Below are 18,261 nucleotides of genomic sequence, written 5' to 3'. Positions count from 1 at the left end.
CAGGTAAAATTATACAAATTAAGCAATGGTTTCTGACAGCCCACTACTAACTACTAAAGTGATCTAAAACACATCCAATTCCTATATTTAGAAACAAACAATGAATAGAATAAAATAGAAAAACCAACACCAATTTATATATCTAGAAATTATAAACTCTAGAACTAATATCGTGAAAATCACTTGTACATGTCTAGCGCCACCAAGGTTTGCGAGACGTAGCAACTTCGCTAGATTTGTCTGAACTTGTCCATGCTCATTCAAGTGTGACGGACAGAAATAACAGTGTTAATACAATATGGTTTATAGGTAAATTAAATAACTAGCTATCAGTATGTCTACGGACATAATCAATCAATTACACATTATTTATCTATATCTCATTATTCTTGATTCATGTAATTATTCGAAAGCCTAATATAATGATCATTTTAATTAATCATGTTTAACATAAATGTGAAAGTGCTCAACACGATAATCACGCCGGTGATTCGGACATGACCACGCCGGAATCGTCAACCACGTCCAGGCTAAACTAAAACAGAGCCTAAACAAAACTAAACACATTATAAGTGTAAATCAAGGCAATCAACGTATACTATAACTATCTAATTAACAACTAATCTAATGTTTTAATTACTTACATCTATAATTCGAACAAAAGAGACTTATTTGAGAGGGTAATTCATCTAAGTAACATTACTCCGCATTCTATCATCTCCCTCTGCCGCTAGGTGGTGGTATCATTTATTCTACTATCACAATTGCCTGGAAAGTAATAGTCCATGGGATTTAGCTAAAAAATGACCCTTTTCTCACACAAATTGCAAGAAAAGGTTTTTTTGATGAAATGTGTTCTTTAGACCCTACTGAACACATTTATCAACGTTAGGACATTTTTCGACAACGGGAAGTAGCCTAATTTGCATAATTAAAAATGGCGGCCATTTTTAATAACGTACTCTGTATCTTGGAAACCGCTAGTCACAGATACTTAATTATGGTGTCACCCATACAGTATAACAAAGGATTCATGACTAGTAGTTTCAATCTAAACAATTTGAAAAATTGCAATAGTCAGTCTGATAGTAACTGTAGATCATAGATAAAGAATGTGGTATATTTTGTACATGTAAATTCAATTACTTAATCAAATTTAAGTAATTGAAGTTTTTTGTGTATTCATTCACCAATTTTATCATCTAGCAATATATCTATTGTAGAGTACATGATTATGCGTCCTGAACCAGAGTTCAATAAGCTAAATCAACAAGCACACAATCTAAAGCATATATTGTCCATGCTTCCAGATGAAATTGAGAATAGACCAGCTTTTTTACAGAGAATAAAGTAAGTAAAACAATTTTCTAATTAATACTTTTATTTTAATGTTCAATTTTCATGATGAACTTAATTCTGACAGCATGTGTGGAGGGTGGGGTATGAGTATCTATATATAAATTATGGTTAATTCTGACATAGGCGAGCACAATGCAAAAACTTCGGTACAAATCTCCGCCTTGGATACCTACCTTATCTATCTCAGATGTACCGCGAAACGTAGATTTGATAACATTAATGTGCAGTTCGACGCTATTTTTCCATATTTCTATCTTAGCAAGATATTATAAAGAGTTTTTTAACAACATTTATGATTTCAACAGTAGATTTTCTACTCAATTTCAATTCTTGGCAGTCAAGTTATTTCTGGGTTTATGATAAGTTCACCTTGCAGCAACTTGGTTTCAACTATTTTCTCTCTTTTATACACAAGGGAGCAGTTAAAATAATAGATTTGACCCTAAAGGTGACTGGAAACAGGCACTTTCCATCAATCAATACAGTGTCCCTTTGGAAGACGGAAGAAAAAAACAGATACTATAGTAGGACTGGAGCTTAAGTTGGCCATTAGTCATAGCCATTTTAGTTTTTTGTTTATTTTAGGAACGGACCGCGCGTGTGAAAGGTACAGTAGTTAAAAAATAAAAATTATACTGCAAATTAATAAAGATCAAATTAAATATACGCCATAAAGAATCGGAATATATTGTGGGGAATAGTATTATAAAATTACATAGGGAGATTTGATGATAAGACATTAATCGAGTGAAATCCCGATAGCTGAGTTTTATTAAGTAAGCTGGCAGGAATAACTGTAGGCTATCTGTGTCCTGTTAGGACCGAGATGTCTGCCCATGTTGCAAGCCGTAATGTCTTCTTTCTTGGGCCGAAATGGCCCACTCTGTCACGGCAGTTAGTTTCAAAAGATGTTTAAATTAAATAATGTATTAATACTTATTAGGATGATATTTATTTAAATAAACGCCTCTACAATAAAACATCACCCTCTAGTACAAACAATCAGGAGAACGTTTTCTGACATGTCCAAACAACAAGTGAAGATTTGCTAATCTTTTCGGAAATGTGTTTAGGCTATATAGTCCATATTTTTAATTTGTAATTTGTTTTGCCATTTTTGGAGTCTGTTCTTTATACAATTTTCTATTCAATCACTATTCCATTTGGTGAAAGAACGGGGGCGGATTGCTATAAACAGTCTTAGCGCTTAGCCGGCTATAATTTGTGACGTAGTCTAACCTGTAAGTGGCCTACTCAAGTGAGTCTTAAACCTCTCTTGTTGTTGCTTTTACGTATTATTGAAGTGTAAAATCAAATAATAATGGTGATTTTATTCTTAAATAGGCCTAGAATAGATTTTCTCACGTAGAAATGTACATACTGTTATGATTGTGATTTGAACAAGCATGACCTACATTACGCCCTAAATTTGTTATTTTACAAGGTCTTAGCTAAGACTGCTTTATAGCAATGGTCTAACAGGTGGCTTTATTAAGACCATCTATGATTAACCCAGCTGTAATCGAGGAATTAAGACCATCAGTTAAGACTATTTTATAGCAATCCTCCCCAGAATATTGCTTTACAGCAGGAACAATGCATACACTGAACTAATAATGCCGAAATGTGAACCAAAATTGATATTGCCAAGGTTGCTCTGGGCAAAACATTTTATAAGACTATAATTACAATTTTAATGGAATTAATTGTTTTCTTTTTGTCATGTCTTTGAAACTGTTTTTTGCCATTCAGTTTTTAAACTGCAAGTTGGGCTGTCACGCCAAAATTGGTCCGGCCGGACCAATTTTTGCTGTAATCACTGGCCATAACAGGTGCGGTGAGGCCAAAACTGGGCCGGGCCTTTAAAATCACTTATTTAATTAAATTCAATTCAAAATTCTTTAATCATCCCACACAGGGCAATTCAAATAAAAAGGTCTGGATTAAAATGATCTTACAAAATATTACAATACACAGTACAATATAACAAGAGTCAAAGTTCAAGAATTTAAGAGTCGGATGGCCACTGGCAAAAACGAATTTCTTTTCCGGTTTGTTCTACATGCCGGGCATCGAAAGCGACGGACGCCCATGAAACATGAGCTCGAAATCACTGAACAAAGCATGGTTAACATTTTTTAGAATAGCTCTACTTTTTTCTAGAGTTTGCATGTCACAGTTCTAAAGAAGATAAGCTACGAAGTTGACAACCTATTAATTTAGAACTTAAAGATGTATTGTCCCTTTGTCAAATTCCAAAAAAAAAAAAAAAGATTTCGAAAAAAAGTGGGTCATTTTGAAGTATCATAATAGTTATTAACTTTCACCAAAAATTAGTCGAAAAAAAAAATCATTTAACTGAAATACAGACGTTTTTTGGTTAAAAAAATAACTTTGACTTCCAGTCAAAGTTTTCGATCAAAACATATCTCATAATGCAACGCGCTTATTTGGCTACTCTGTATGCATAATCATAAAACTTCTTTGCGATCTGTTTGAAAACACCTTCTCAACCGTGACGAGTTGTAAACAATCCTAATTAGCATCATGCATAATGTATACTCATGGTTTGAAATCTTTGTTTACTTTCGCTTGCGACGATTTTACAGACGAAATGTAATCAAATTAATTTAGCTGTTAATTACATAAAATTGTATTTCATAATATGGAGCAACTTTTGACATGATAAAAATGGCGTGCTACGCAAAAAATTACGCGAGTACCCGTATTTGTAAATTTAAAATGGGCAAAATTAATTTCTAATCAATTTTGCATACATTTCAGGCAATTTTAAGCATTTCAAAATGTTCAAATTTGTTTGCGTTTTTTGTGCACGCACTTGTGCGCACAGCTTGTACAAAGAGTAGGAAAATGGTTTTTGAAATTGATTTTTGCTTTTCATATCTGTAGCAGATTTCATTCATTTTGATAAACTTTAATTGCAAAATAACGACGTACGTGCACGATAAACTTTATTAATCGTGTGCTAAAGAATAATTAATTTAATGCAAATTTGTGGAAATTTTAATATAAAGTTATAGCTCCTCAAGCATTTTAATACATTTTAAAATGTATTATAGAAGCTATTGTAGATATCAATTCATGTACAATTTGTACCTACATGATGTTTTTATGTCACCATATGGCCACTCGGATTTTTAGAATAGATTTTTTTTTCTCTTTTGTACTTACTAGTTAATCCAATTTAATAGAGCGCATCGCGCTAATGCGTTCCCCGTTTTCTCCTAGATTTTAATACATTCTTTCTCAATCAATTCTTTTTCACAAGAGTTACAACAATTTTAATTTTTACTGCATCAATTGATGATGTCATCATGTTAATAATTGGATTTAAAAGATGGGTCTCGTAATTTCGCCTATGCTACACTGTATATAACATTATACAGTGTATTCCGTAAATACTGTAATATGCTGTATGACACAAAATAGGTACAATTCAGCACTGTAAACATATTTAATTCATGTCATAGAATTGCATAATAAATTGTCGGCGTTCATATATTTTAAGTATGTACGTGTATGTTGCGTTTGCGCAGATAACCCGAACTCGTCAAAGTGACGAGTTCAAATCTAGTTATCATTATTTTTTTTTTGCCTTTGTGAGAAATGAAATCCGTCTTAATTTTCCCTACGAATTAGCTAGAATAATAGACGATTCCAAACCGAACGCCGATTTATTATTTATTAATGTTTCTTTTTATAGTTTCTTTCCGTTTGTACGATAATATTTAGTATATTTACTTTAACATAAGCATAGTTTACTTCAACCATTTAGATTTTTTCCAGGCTTCTTACGACATTTTTAAGAATAAATAAAAGCGATTTTAAAGGCCAGACCTGTTTTGGCAGCTGTTTCAACGCCAAAATCGGTCTGGCCGACCAGTTTTGGCCCCGGATAGGATCACCGTTATTATTAATTAACTGGGTCTCTCATGCAAACAGCAATTCTTGTTTTAGTACAGAACCATCATTAAGGGCCTGTTTCTGCTGCATAAAAATAACCGGTTAAAATCGGTGTGAATAAATTAAAATCGGTGTGAATAAATTAACTCCATTTTCTTGCCAGCAGAAACAGGACACATTTTTGGTAACCGGTTAAAAGGCAGCGCAAAATAACCGGTTAAAAACACCAATTTAAATCGTTTAACCGGTTATCGCTGAGCAATTCTTAGCTGCAACACGAAATAACGGTTATTTGATTGACAGTTGTGACCCCGGGTCAGATACCGTCGCGTACCATGTGTGTTTTCCTCGTGGTTTTGACAGTCGAACGAAGAAGTGAACATGTATGTGGATGAATGAAATCACAAGATATGTTATTCAGTTGTGGGGGAAGAGAAAGTACGGGGAAGGATGGCAGGCAATAGAAAAGATTCACAGATATATAACAGCATTTTTGCGAAAGTAAAAGAGGAATTCGGGGTGGAGTTCCGGACTACCCAAGCTAAACAATTTAAGGCCTTAATACACGCTCGCGAAGGATATGCCTATGGTCCTATAAATACCAAAACGGAAACAAAAGGGACTCAGAATGTTGCAAATACCTACCAAACGAGAATAGATAATGATTAATTAATTATGAAAACCCAAATTTTATATCAAAAATCGTCAGAATTTATGTTAAAAACGATGAATTTAGCAACAAAAACTGAAACCAAACGAGCGTATTTATGGCACGCCCTTAGTGCATTTAATAGGAGAACAATGAACAATCTTACTTTGATCGTTTTACATCATCATTTTTTATAAAAACATCACATCGACCGAAAACAAAGGTTATCAGAGCCTTTGATAATATATTAAATATGATTTTATTAAGCATAGAAATGTGCTATTATTTATGTTAGTACATAAATATACGAAATAATGTTCAACACTCATTATTCTATTAAAGGCACTATGTGCGTGCGATATTCTATGACTTGGATACACTCGTTTGATTTAAGTTTTTGCGGCTAAACTCATCGTTTTTAACATAAATTCGGACGATTTTTGCTATAAAAGTTGGGTTTTCATAATTAATTAAAGATGTATTGTCCCCCTGAAAACATTTTTTTTTAAAATATTTTTGTTGAATAGGCCATTTTAATTGCACATAAAAGTTATTCACTTTGAACTCAAATTGGATCGAGAAAAAAAAATTATTTACTCGAGAAAATCGTAATTTAAAGCAAAAATTAACCAACCGGAAGCTATTTGTCTGGAAGACAAACGTGTTCCGGTTTAATTTAACCCTTGACCTGAGTTAGCTCATAAATATTCATATTGTATGGATACATCGTGTGGATGATGGTTCTCTCAACAAACAGCCAACAACGCGACGATAGCAATGCATAGAGAGAGAGTCGAGTAGTGACGCGAGACGATCTTGAAGAAAACACGAAAACTATATCTAGCAGAATACTATTGTAGAACTGCAGTTGGTAACTTTGAGGTTGAATCTTATTCATTTAGGTGAGTTTTTATTTCGCTTGCAGGAGAGGCCTAGCTAGGCCTAGGCCCGAATTTTCTGCTACTGTTACTAGTCTACTACATACTACTAGGCCTAGTAGTACTAACTAGCACAACCACATGGTAGGCAGTCTCGAGTAGCCTTACTGCTGCCTCCTGTTTCTAGAAGTAGAGGTAGTAGGCCTAGGCTAGGCAGCACACTGCTAGCTAGGGCTAGACCACCACCAGGAGGGATGTATTTTTGTTTTATAATTTTTTTTCCATCATGATGAATTGGTTTAATTTGTTAGGATTTCAACTACCGTATATTTCGGTGTATAAGTCGCACCTGTGTATAAGACGCACCCCCTAACTGAGAGTAAAATATCGGTATTTTTTATATCGTCGATGTATAAGACGCACTTTATATTTCATCAAAACAATGTTTTTTTAAATTGTAATCAATATTATTGTAATAATATATTTTGTTATATCTACAACGGCGTCCTTTAGTTAGGTTTTTTCTTACCTAGGCTCGGCCGCACCCAGCCTCAACAAGTTCTTTCTAACTTGTTATTCACGAGTTTCGCACCCGCAACATCGAGTGCATGACCGTGTGTGTAACACACGCACGTGTGTGGGCTAGCCTCGCTCGATCATTTCGAGAGGGCGCACGTTTTCACGGACAATCGTATTCGATTAGTATCTATGTATCCGAGAAGTGTGTACGCTAGGTCCATGCTATAATCAACTGGAGAATATACTAGTCGAATACCGTACACCATGTGGCCGCCGAGAAGGGCTTGCGCTGGGGGTACGGCGGTCGGCGATCGTGCGTAAAACTATAAATAAATACTATTCCAATCCAATCGTAAACGTTTACAAATGAAATTTTAACGGAGCGCCTAAAACAGCTCCATAATGAACAAATCTTTTCATATTTAGTATAACATCACGCTAAAATGCATTGAAAACTAGGCAGAAGCAGGTTGCCGTTACGTTAGTACTACTCAGGCCTAGCCTAGCCAACGAGGTGACGATAGGGCCTATATGTACAATCTGTGTGGTGAGGCATTTATGTTCGGTGTATAAGACGCACCCTTAATTTAGAGGTCAAATTTGCGTGTCAAAAGTGCGACTTATACACCGAAATATACGGTATCTATTCTGCAGAGAAAATTACCAAATAAATCTAAATATTGTTTTGGATGTTTACTGTACAGTATTTTAAAAATATTTTCTGCATCAAATGCAATAGGTTCAAATCAAAATTTGCACAATTAACCATTAATTTTATGGGATTCCATTTTATGCAGATATTTTGACACAAATGTCTTCTTTTTTTTCAGGTATTAACATTGATTGAACAATAAGAGCAAGTGAAGTAGTGAGAAACACAAAATGTATCGTACAGTGGCAACATTCACAATTTATTGAAACATTTCTTACTATTAAAATGACACTGTGTAATGGATATGAGCGATCTTAGAAGACTATAGCTGCCGTAATTACTGCCACAATCAACACATTGATATTAGTAGACAAATTGACACAAAAGACAATACAGGAATTCAATAAGATATACTGTAACTGTATATATATATATTTTTTATTAAACTCCTTTTGCACTGTAATATTTACAGTAACATTATGAAGTGTAAGTAAAATTGAAGAATTTATTCTGTGTACTGTTGTAGTATTTTTTATTTATTGAATGTTATGTTTACAAAATAATATACTGTACAAATATTATTGCTTTATAAAAAAAATTATACAACATTTTACAAGCTGAACAGGAACATATTGGCCGAATGCAGCATCACAAATATTTTTCTTGCAATATCCAATCATATTCCAATACAGAGTCTATCATCAGTTGTCTTTATGAAGTATGAATGTGACCTCTGTTCCAGTCTTCATCAGCTCAACGTCTTTAAATAAAAATTTTTAAATAATGATGTATAAATAAGTTAAATATTTCACAAAATCTAAAGTTTTTAATTTCAGCAAAGTACGAAAACCTGGAATTTGGTATTTAGAAATAGGCCTAGATCATGCACATTTAGTGCAAAATGTGGGCTAGTGAAATTGTACACTAACTTTCTATGGTAAAACACATTACAACTTAACAAAGAGAAAACAAATATTTGACTTACTACAGTACAGAGTAACATGGTGAAGAACAGTAGTTTGTGTTGTAAAATGGCTAAGCTGGCTTTTCCCGGGTGTGTAGAAAGCGACGACCTCGAATTGGACGACCCCAACGACCCGGGCGACCTCGAATTGGACGACCTAGAATTGGACGACCCATAACACGAAACCGACGACCCCTATAGCCTAGCCTAGCCTAGCCTAGGCCTAAGTGTGGTATTAACATCCCGAAGCCGAACATAGCCAAAGATCTTTAAACCATACCTTATATAATACTCGCAAGCAAGCAATTGGTTGAAAAAATACAGAAATATCGCCATTTGATACTGAATGTGTCGACACGAACAAACGAACATATATGGAACGCCAAGAGTGCATCATTAAAACTGCATTTGACTCGATTGGCACACGAAATATCATAAACATGGCAAACCGGGTCAAAAAACGGCCCCTTTTTCAGCGGCGGGTAAGGTTTGCTCAGTGGATTGGACATCGCTAACCCAAATAATCAAATCAAATCAAATCACCTTACCCGCCGCTGAAAAAGGGGCCGTTTTGACCTGATTTCCCATGTTTATGATATTTTGTGTGCTAATCGAGTCGAATGCAGTTTTAATAATGCACTCTTGGTGTTCCATATCTGTTCGTTTGTTCGTGTCGACACATTCAGTATCAAATGGCGATATTTCTGTATTTTTTCAATCAATTGCTTGCTTACGAGTATTATATAAGGTATGGTTTAAAGATCTTTGGCTATGTTCGGCTTCGGGATGTTATACCACACTTAGGCCTAGGCTAGGCTAGGCTATAGGGGTCGTCGGTTTCGTGTTATGGGTCGTCCAATTCTAGGTCGTCCAATTCGAGGTCGCCCGGGTCGTTGGGGTCGTCCAATTCGAGGTCGTCGCTTTCTACACACCCGGCTTTTCCCCTCTGTCTACTTGTACAGTGCTGCTGGAGGAAGGTTCTCAACTTCAGGCTTGTAAGTTGTATTGTAACCATTTTCCCTGAAAAAATGTTTGTTTTATTTTTATCATAAAAACTAGTTAAACAAGATTCAACTGTAAATTATGTTTATGGTACAGCAGGCTGGCTGTATTTTCGGATTGATGGCCTAGCCTAGGCCAGTCTATGAAGAGTACAATGTATAGGGCCTAGCTAGGCATTTTCTGCAGGGACCCGATTGTCCCAGCAGTCTGCCTGCTCTACTACTACTAGCCTAGGCCTATACATGTATTATTCTAGGCCTAGCCCTGAAAAAATCCCAGGCTAAGTTAATTAATTACCTTCCTGTTATTACAAACGTCTGTCTAGTTTGCGTTATATATATAATTATTATATTTAAAATAACCGTCTAGGCCTACTTACCGACAAATTAACAGCTTAGCTTTACATACGATCAGATCAGGGGGAACCCCCAGTCGAGACCCCCAGTCGAGTCGTGTCGATCTCTGGGTGCTGTGTGTACGTACATACAACGTGCATCATCCATGTTTGTTAGATCAGATCCCAGCTGTGTCGATGCTCATTAACATATCATGCATATTTATGAGTTAGCTCTATCGGCCTAATTTTTGAGCTGACAAGTTGGGAAAATTGATTAACTTATTTTGCTTTTTTCTTAGCGAAATTAATAATTTTTTCGGATTTTTTTTCGGCAAAAGTGAACAACTTTATTATAGCTACAATATGGTCTATTCAAAATTTGATTTAATTGATCTTCATTTTTCATGTTTTGGGGGACAATACAACTTTAACAATTATATACTCTCGTTTGGTAGGTATTGCAACATTCTGAGTCTCGTTTTTGTTTCCGTTTGGTGTTTAGTAGGACCTCGCTCGCGAAAAGACAACAGTCGTTCACGTGGGAAGAGGACCGTAGACATCAGCTTTTTGAGGAATTAGGCTAGATAATAATTATCCTAGGCGATCGGGCGCTGCACGACCCTCCCCATGTTTATTGAAGGCGGCATGAGAATTAATTTTATTAGTGATGGTAAGTAGGCTTTACAAAAAACAAAACTTGTAGACCTGGAGACAACATTTTATTATGTTAACATGTTTGAGATGTTCGACGATATCACACACGTGTGTACTGACGTCGATGTAAACAAACAGCCAACTTGCTACTTCCGTTTGAGTGTATTGCATTTTGGGTAATGATGACGTTTTGCTCGACGACCACCCATAGATTTAACCGGTTATTTCGGAGCACAAATTGAGCAGAAACGCGGTCTTGTTATTGTTATCTATTTTTAATCTATTTTAAAATAACCGGTTAAATTGCGTTATGCAGCAGAAACAGACCCTAGGACTTCAATCAACTCTTGGTTCATATTGTGATCATACAAAAATTTAATGTATTGGTATAACTAGCTCACAGCTAATAAATTGACCACATGCTTTTTGTTGAGTGGAAGGTTAGCTTCGGTTCAACTAGGGGTTATGTAAATAGTTCTGGCTTTAAAAAAATTTCTTTCATTGCTGGCTGTAAACAAATCATGCTGTAAGTCAGCTAAGATAATGTCGTCATCCGAACCAAGTTGACTACATAGCAACATAAAAAAATCAGAAAAAGACCAGTATAGATATTAGTAAAATTGGACTGCTTTTTTTTTGTGTAGCTTAGGTAGACCTATATTATACAAAAATTATCCACAATTTTTTTTTTGTGAAACTGGCTACCTGAGCTGTTCAGTAGGTTTACTCAAAAGTGGTATCCTGTCATTCTGAAGATTGGTTATTGCCATTTCAATAATTGTTTGCCTTAACATACAACTCTTGCATCATAAAAATTATGTGGAAATATTAATCATGTGCATTTTAACCATAATTTTGGATTAAAAAACAGAGAAATTGACTAATAATTGACTCAGAAATTATTTTTATACTGCAGAGATATTGCCAGTGGTATTAAAGAGCTCCTGCAAGCAGTAAATGTCATATTTAAACAATATGAAGCTTTTCGTCTCAATGAACATATACGAGTAAGTAGTCCCTTTTGATATTATTCATATAGACATTGATTTATTTTGTTTTAATTTATTTATTACATGTAAAATTTGATTGATTGTTATTATATTTTATAGTTCATTCAAGACGTTCTGTGTGTCCCTGAAAATAAGAACAGGTTTTGAAGAACCACTAAAAAAAGAACCCAATCGGCACCCAAAAAGCCAATCTAAAATAATATTATTACGCTAATGTGTCTTCCGAGGTACAATCACACTATTAAGTGGTTTCACAAACTAATAAAAAAAAACAAACACTTGAATGAGGGTCCTTTCAATATTACGGGCAGTAAAGCTGTTATAAAATGAATTTGATTTGAAATATGATATATACAGTATCAAAATTAATGCTGCTTTGTTTGGATGGAGTGATAAACCTATTACAGTAGAATCTTCATATTACGTACGGCACGGGACCGAAAGACGTACGTAAAACACAGGATTCATAAAATCCAGGTTGACCTTCAATTGACCCCCAAATACGTAGATCGTAGCTAAAAAGGCTGCCGTGTTTGCCTACTTTACTTACAGCATGCAGTGGTCACTATCTATTCTAGACTAATCTACAGCAGTGGGCCAGGCTAGGCCTAGCTAGCTAGATGTGAGGCCTAGCTGTGAGGCCTAACTAGAAAAGTATATGCAGGCTTTGCGATGTTTAAATAAAGTAAAAAAAATCAATGTTTTTGTATTTTCTATCAATAAATAAACCAGTTGCTGCTGTAAGGGGAATGCATGCGTGTGGCTTGTCTCACAAGTTATGGATTAGTTGTTGTTAAATAGCTCCCTCAATGTAAGAAAATAACACTGTAATAAAATACTAAAAATTGATGACGTCATCGGTCATTTTATGGGAACGTAAAATCAGGGTACGTAAAACGAAGGTTCTACTGTAATACTATAGTAGTTTTGGGTTACAACCAAATGAATTAAAGTTGAAAAATTATTAAATTAAATTAAACAGGACACTGAACTCACCTTGTCAAGATAGAAACTTGTAACGTTCCTTTGATCTTATGTCCGGCTGCAGCAAATACCAACAGTACTGTACTATGTACATATTCTCCACAGCGCGTGGTGTCTGTTAACGGGCGAGGAAATGATCGTGTCGCAGCCATAGACAAACCCTTTGATCTCCGAAGCTCAGCATCCTGTTAGATTGCCTTGATTTAAGATATTTCAGCATTTAAAATTGAATGAATTTTTACTTTCAAACCATCAATCATTACCTTAGAAGCCCAAAGCCCTAGAGATTTTTTTATACACTCAAGTTTCATGACAGCCATTTAGATAGAGGATAGTAATGGCGCTAGTATTTTTTGCTAGTTTATAGAAATTATAAATGTTTGTACACTTAAATAGGTAACACCTCCGATACTTTATTTGGCAATTTTCAGTGACATCATCATGGTTCACCATTTCCTACCTTTGTATTATTCTTGTTCACTGCCAGCTGCTTGATTTCAGTTTTAACCCTAATAATTACTAATTATTACATTTTTTTAGGAACTGGAGCTTCATAAAAAGGAATTTATCAAGTCCTCCAAAAAGTTCAGCTACACCTTAAAAGGTTATTTTCGTGATAGTAAAATTGATAACGTCTATGACAGTGCAAATGTTCTTGTTAATGAGACCAACACAATCCTAAAAATGTTGAAAACTGTGAGTCGAAAAGTTCCTGATCAACAAGCAAGTTCATAGAGTTAATGGAAAGATACTAATCATCTACATATTTGTTTGCAGCTTGCAAAGTATAAATAGATTTGAAAAAGTAATTATATTAATCATACTGCTGTAAACTAAAATCATAACTTTATAATTTTGTAATAAAATAATTAGCAGTAGTCTGTAGTTGTACAGTGACCTATTTGAATACAAAGAACTAGCATTAACTTTCCAACCTTTCTCAACCCTAAAGACAACAAAGTCCATAAAAAAATAGTTTATTTCAATGATACTTGTATGTTCTATTTTCTGTATTAAAATGTTTCCAACTACAGGTACTATTTTAGTACTTTATATATTTATTATTACTGTTTTAATTAGTTTAAAACCTTTCAGGTCTATATGCCCGCTAGAATGGTACTGTGTCATGCACTTTTCTATAGGGTCTACAAGCGTTCCTGCTCCCAACTAGTCATCCAAGCAAACCTATAGAATGGTCCCGAAACAATGACTATAATATTTCGGCTTTATTTGATAGAAGATTCAAATGGTTTTTTAGAGAGTATACGATGTTTGATTATATTAGTGTAGATGTGCAACTATATTCAAATTCCATGTCAAATCAACCACAGCTCCCTATTTGAATATTTTTTATTTTGATGAAACTTCATAAAATGATCGACTATGTGAAAAGCCAACAAAAAAACTGGATTTGAAATTGTCACTGTCACTGCCTAGGCTGCACAACAAGTGTACAAACAGCATAGCTGTAGGTATTTCAGTTGAAATTTGAAACAATTTCTACCATTCAACATGCATAAAAAATTGACACAATTATAGTATTCTACACAACTCGCATTTATTCAATTATTTGACCATGATGCCATCTTCAAAATAATTTTTTTCAGCAATGACTTAATTAATAATAAGAAGATTGAAAATCGATAAGCGAGATGTGCCCTATTAAATGTGATGAACTATGAAAAGAGCTTTCATAATTCTTTAAAAAAAAGTAGGGGTCACTATTGCTCTGACGTGCAGGTGACAATATACTTTATATCTTAAATAAAATTCTGTCTCCAGTATAATTTACAAAGCAACCATAGATCATCTTTCTTCAGGCATAACTATTTGGTATGAGTAACATAATTAAGACAATATCTTATTAATAATTAGCATATATCAGTCAGCTAAACAAACAAAATATTTTATGAATAAATTTAGCAAGATTCGACAATTTCTTGCTGGTAATAAATAATTGATACATTTTAATTTAAAGTATGATAACAAATGTGTTTATATATGTATTATTTATGTCGTTGATATAAAGTTTGCGGTACACCTTGACATTTCGATCAATATACTTTAATCGTCCTCAAGAGTGAGAATACAGAAAGTTAGGGGGTTTTTGTAAAGTGTGTCTACTCAGGCCTAGTACCTATACAATTATTTTGCAAGTCGTAAGTAATAATTTATTGCTTTCTACTACAGTAATTAGAGGCTACCTTTTAACTTGTTTTAGGTCAGGGTCTAACATGTAAGTCACTAAATAAAACAAATATTGTACACATGGGCTAGCTGGTAGAAACAGGTACTGTAGATTATAGATAGGCCTACCTTGTATAGATAACTATCAAACTATTTCTTGAACTTTAATTTAACTACAGTAACCAGTTTTTATTTTATTAATTATATTTCTTCAATTTATGTCATTGTCAAGTAATTATTTTAAATTTTGAGAGTACAGTACTGTAGTAGAAGAGAAAGTTACAGTAGGCTATGATTATGTAAGGCAAAGAAATAAGTTATTCTGTAATTTTTCTACAATCTGTTAATTTCAGTAAATTACTACATTATGATCTTTTTACAGACTGTATATACTTGTAGCTAAATTTAATAATTTTCAATTTATTTTGTTACGTCTTAGTCTTGATTATTTTTGATTATTTGTAATATTATTACTTTTCAGATGTCACTGGTATGGTGGTGGCAATTTCAGACGTAACAATAAAGTAAAACCAAGATTAATTTCAGATTAAAATCAGAAATAATAAACCATGCCTTTTGGTGTTGTCTTCTTGACAGAAACACAGTAGTCTAAATTTAGTTTAGTCCAAATGGTTGCTGATACTGATGCAATGTGCAACATTTTTAGTTATCCGCTTGGTATACCAAGCGGATAACTCCTTGTTATTGTATGAGATCAACAGTTTTTTTCTGTATTATTCTTCTTTCCATCCTTCCTTTTTGTGGATCGCGTTTCTCTAAAATGTGTAAACATAACATTTCATAACTTTGACAACATAGGTTGTGCACCTCCTATTTTTGAATGACGTCATAGTTGCGCAACGTGACTTACGCGCAATTTTATGAATTTCAATGATTGATCATAGATTAAAAAGCAAAAGTCATTTAGTATTGACACTTTGACAAAATTTAAGTCATATCAGGGGCAAACTTTCTACGGATTAAAAATGGCATGTTTCACAAGAAGTTACGCGCGCACGCGCATTTAAAATTTCAAAATGCGCAAAATTAATTTCTAATCAACTTTTTATGCGTTTCTTGTCATTTTGAGCATGTCATAAATTCCCACTGGCGCGCAATTTTTTACGCACGCGGTGCGCACGTAGCGTTAAAAACATATTTTTTTCTCTTGAATTATATTTTTCAAGCCTTTCCTAGTAATTTTGAAAACAATTTAGACCTTTTCCAATTTAAATAACGCCATACGAACACGTTGAATTAAACATTTCATGCGCCTTTTTTATGAAAAAGCTTAAAAAATCGTCAAAATTTTGTATTTTTTTAAACAGTCATAGTTTCTAAAGTAAACCGTGAACCGTTTATTTTTATTACAAAATCTAGAAGTTGATGAGTTGTAGATATTGGATCATGCATCGATAAGGCTAAAAAAAACATTGTGACGTCATCGTATGGCCACACGAATGTAAAATATAGGATTTTTGTCTCTTTCGTTATTGCTCATCACATTCAATGGAGCGCATCACGCTTATCTGTATTCCTTTTTCTTCTACATTTATATATTGTGTAGGTCAATCAACTTTCTTTAGCATGAGATAAAAATATTTTAATTTTTATGACGTCATCATGCCTAAAAATTTTAATTACGTGGGTCATTAATTTCAACTTTACAGTAAATTTTATTCTGTAATAGCTCGTAAGAATAAAATGTGATAATCACGATTAAAACGTTTTCTGGAAGCTATTGGATTGTAAATACGAATTCATGTAAACATTTTGCCAATCGGATGTTGTGACGTCATCATATGGCCAGTTGAATAAAAAAGTTGTATTTTCATATTTTGCGTAATAGTTCATCACATTTAAAAGGGTGCGCATCTATATTTTACATATTCAAATTTCTTCTACACGTTAATATGTTGTTCCTAAGATAATTTCCTTCTGAAATTGCTATCTAAGTGTTTCATTTTGATACCGTCAACACTGTATGTAATATGTATACAGATTATACTGTTTGCATGTATATACTATATGACACAAAATTGACAGAATTCAGCACTAACAGCATATCATATTCTTCAGTTCTTGTCATAATGCCATAATCTTTATCTCTGTGTGCAATATTCCAACGTATGACGTGCATGTGGCGTTTGTCGTGGTGCGGATAACTAACTCGTCAAAGTGACGAGTTTCATGTCTAGTATATTTTGTAATTGTCAAAGATCATCTTTTTTTTTCTTTTTTTTCTGTAATTTTTGTGTCTCACGTATCTCTAAAACTTTCAAACATAACAGTTCATAACTTTATCAACATATCGTCGTTGACGTGAAGTTGTGCAGCTAACATTTTCATGACACTTACAATTGCGCATGTTAAAACCATATTTTTTTCATGTGATTTATGTTTTTCCCGCCTTTTCTAGTAATTTTACCAACTTTTAAACAATTTCGACTTAAAATCATGTTGATGAGTTGGTTTGTTTTTTTATTTCATTTCAAAAGACATTTATTTTCCTCCATAGCAATACAATACAAAATAGAATACAGAAATAATAAGGTAGACAACTAACCCCTTAGGACAACAACCCCCTTAGGACAACTACCCCCTGAACAATTACCCCCTAGGAACAATTACCCCCCCACCCCTGGGTAATTACCCCGCGGACAACTACCTCTGACACAACTACCACCTGGACCTGGACAATACTCTGAGGGCAAATAATCTTTTAGGACAACTAACCCCTGGACAACTACCACCCAGACAACTATCCCTTTAGAACAACTACCCCCCGGACGGACAACTACCACCCAGACCATTCAACAACCTGACTCTGCAACAGTGTATAATAGGTAGTTATCCTAAGGGGGTAGTTGTCCGGGGAGTAGTTGTCCTAAGGGGGTAGTTGTCCGGGGGGTAACTGTCTAGGGGGTAGGTGTCCTAGAACCTAAATATTAAAAATGGAACTCTTCCGTAAAAGCTATATTATTGTAAACCCAATCATAGTCAAGACTATAACCCAATAAACATCTAGGCCTACTACCACATACAACAGAATAATGATGTGCACGTCGGCTGGGCGAGCAAGTTCATTTCGCTGTTGGTACTAGGCCTACTCTCTAGCTAGGCTAGGCTACATATCTCTACC

At 34.3% G+C, this 18,261-nt stretch overlaps 1 protein-coding gene and 1 long non-coding RNA gene across 3 annotated transcripts in view; one reads left to right on the top strand and one right to left on the bottom strand.

Moving 5' to 3' along the window:
* Positions 1–14,445, top strand: part of LOC144842687 (programmed cell death protein 10-like) — a 29,125-nt gene extending 14,680 nt beyond the window's left edge. Inside the window, exons 4-6 of the mRNA XM_078699217.1 lie at positions 1,224–1,350; positions 11,855–11,945; positions 13,473–14,445. Of these exons, the coding sequence (XP_078555343.1) occupies positions 1,224–1,350; positions 11,855–11,945; positions 13,473–13,667 (413 nt within the window). The 3' untranslated portion in view covers positions 13,668–14,445. The remainder of the gene's footprint in view (positions 1–1,223; positions 1,351–11,854; positions 11,946–13,472) is intronic.
* On the bottom strand, positions 8,191–10,385 carry LOC144842716 (uncharacterized). 2 transcript variants are annotated; one of them, XR_013612147.1, is made up of 4 exons: positions 10,327–10,385; positions 9,878–9,965; positions 8,963–9,021; positions 8,191–8,741 (listed from the first exon to the last, which is right to left on the bottom strand). It is a non-coding gene; the product is annotated as an uncharacterized LOC144842716 (long non-coding RNA). The 2 variants fall into 2 exon arrangements; XR_013612146.1 differs by having other exon boundaries at positions 8,196–8,741; positions 8,967–9,021.
* Positions 14,446–18,261: the final 3,816 nt, after the last annotated feature.

This window comes from Antedon bifida, chromosome 5 (assembly GCF_963402885.1).
Source record: "Antedon bifida chromosome 5, ecAntBifi1.1, whole genome shotgun sequence".
NCBI lineage: Eukaryota > Metazoa > Echinodermata > Crinoidea > Comatulida > Antedonidae > Antedon > Antedon bifida.
This window is presented reverse-complemented; position numbering and strand designations above follow the sequence as displayed.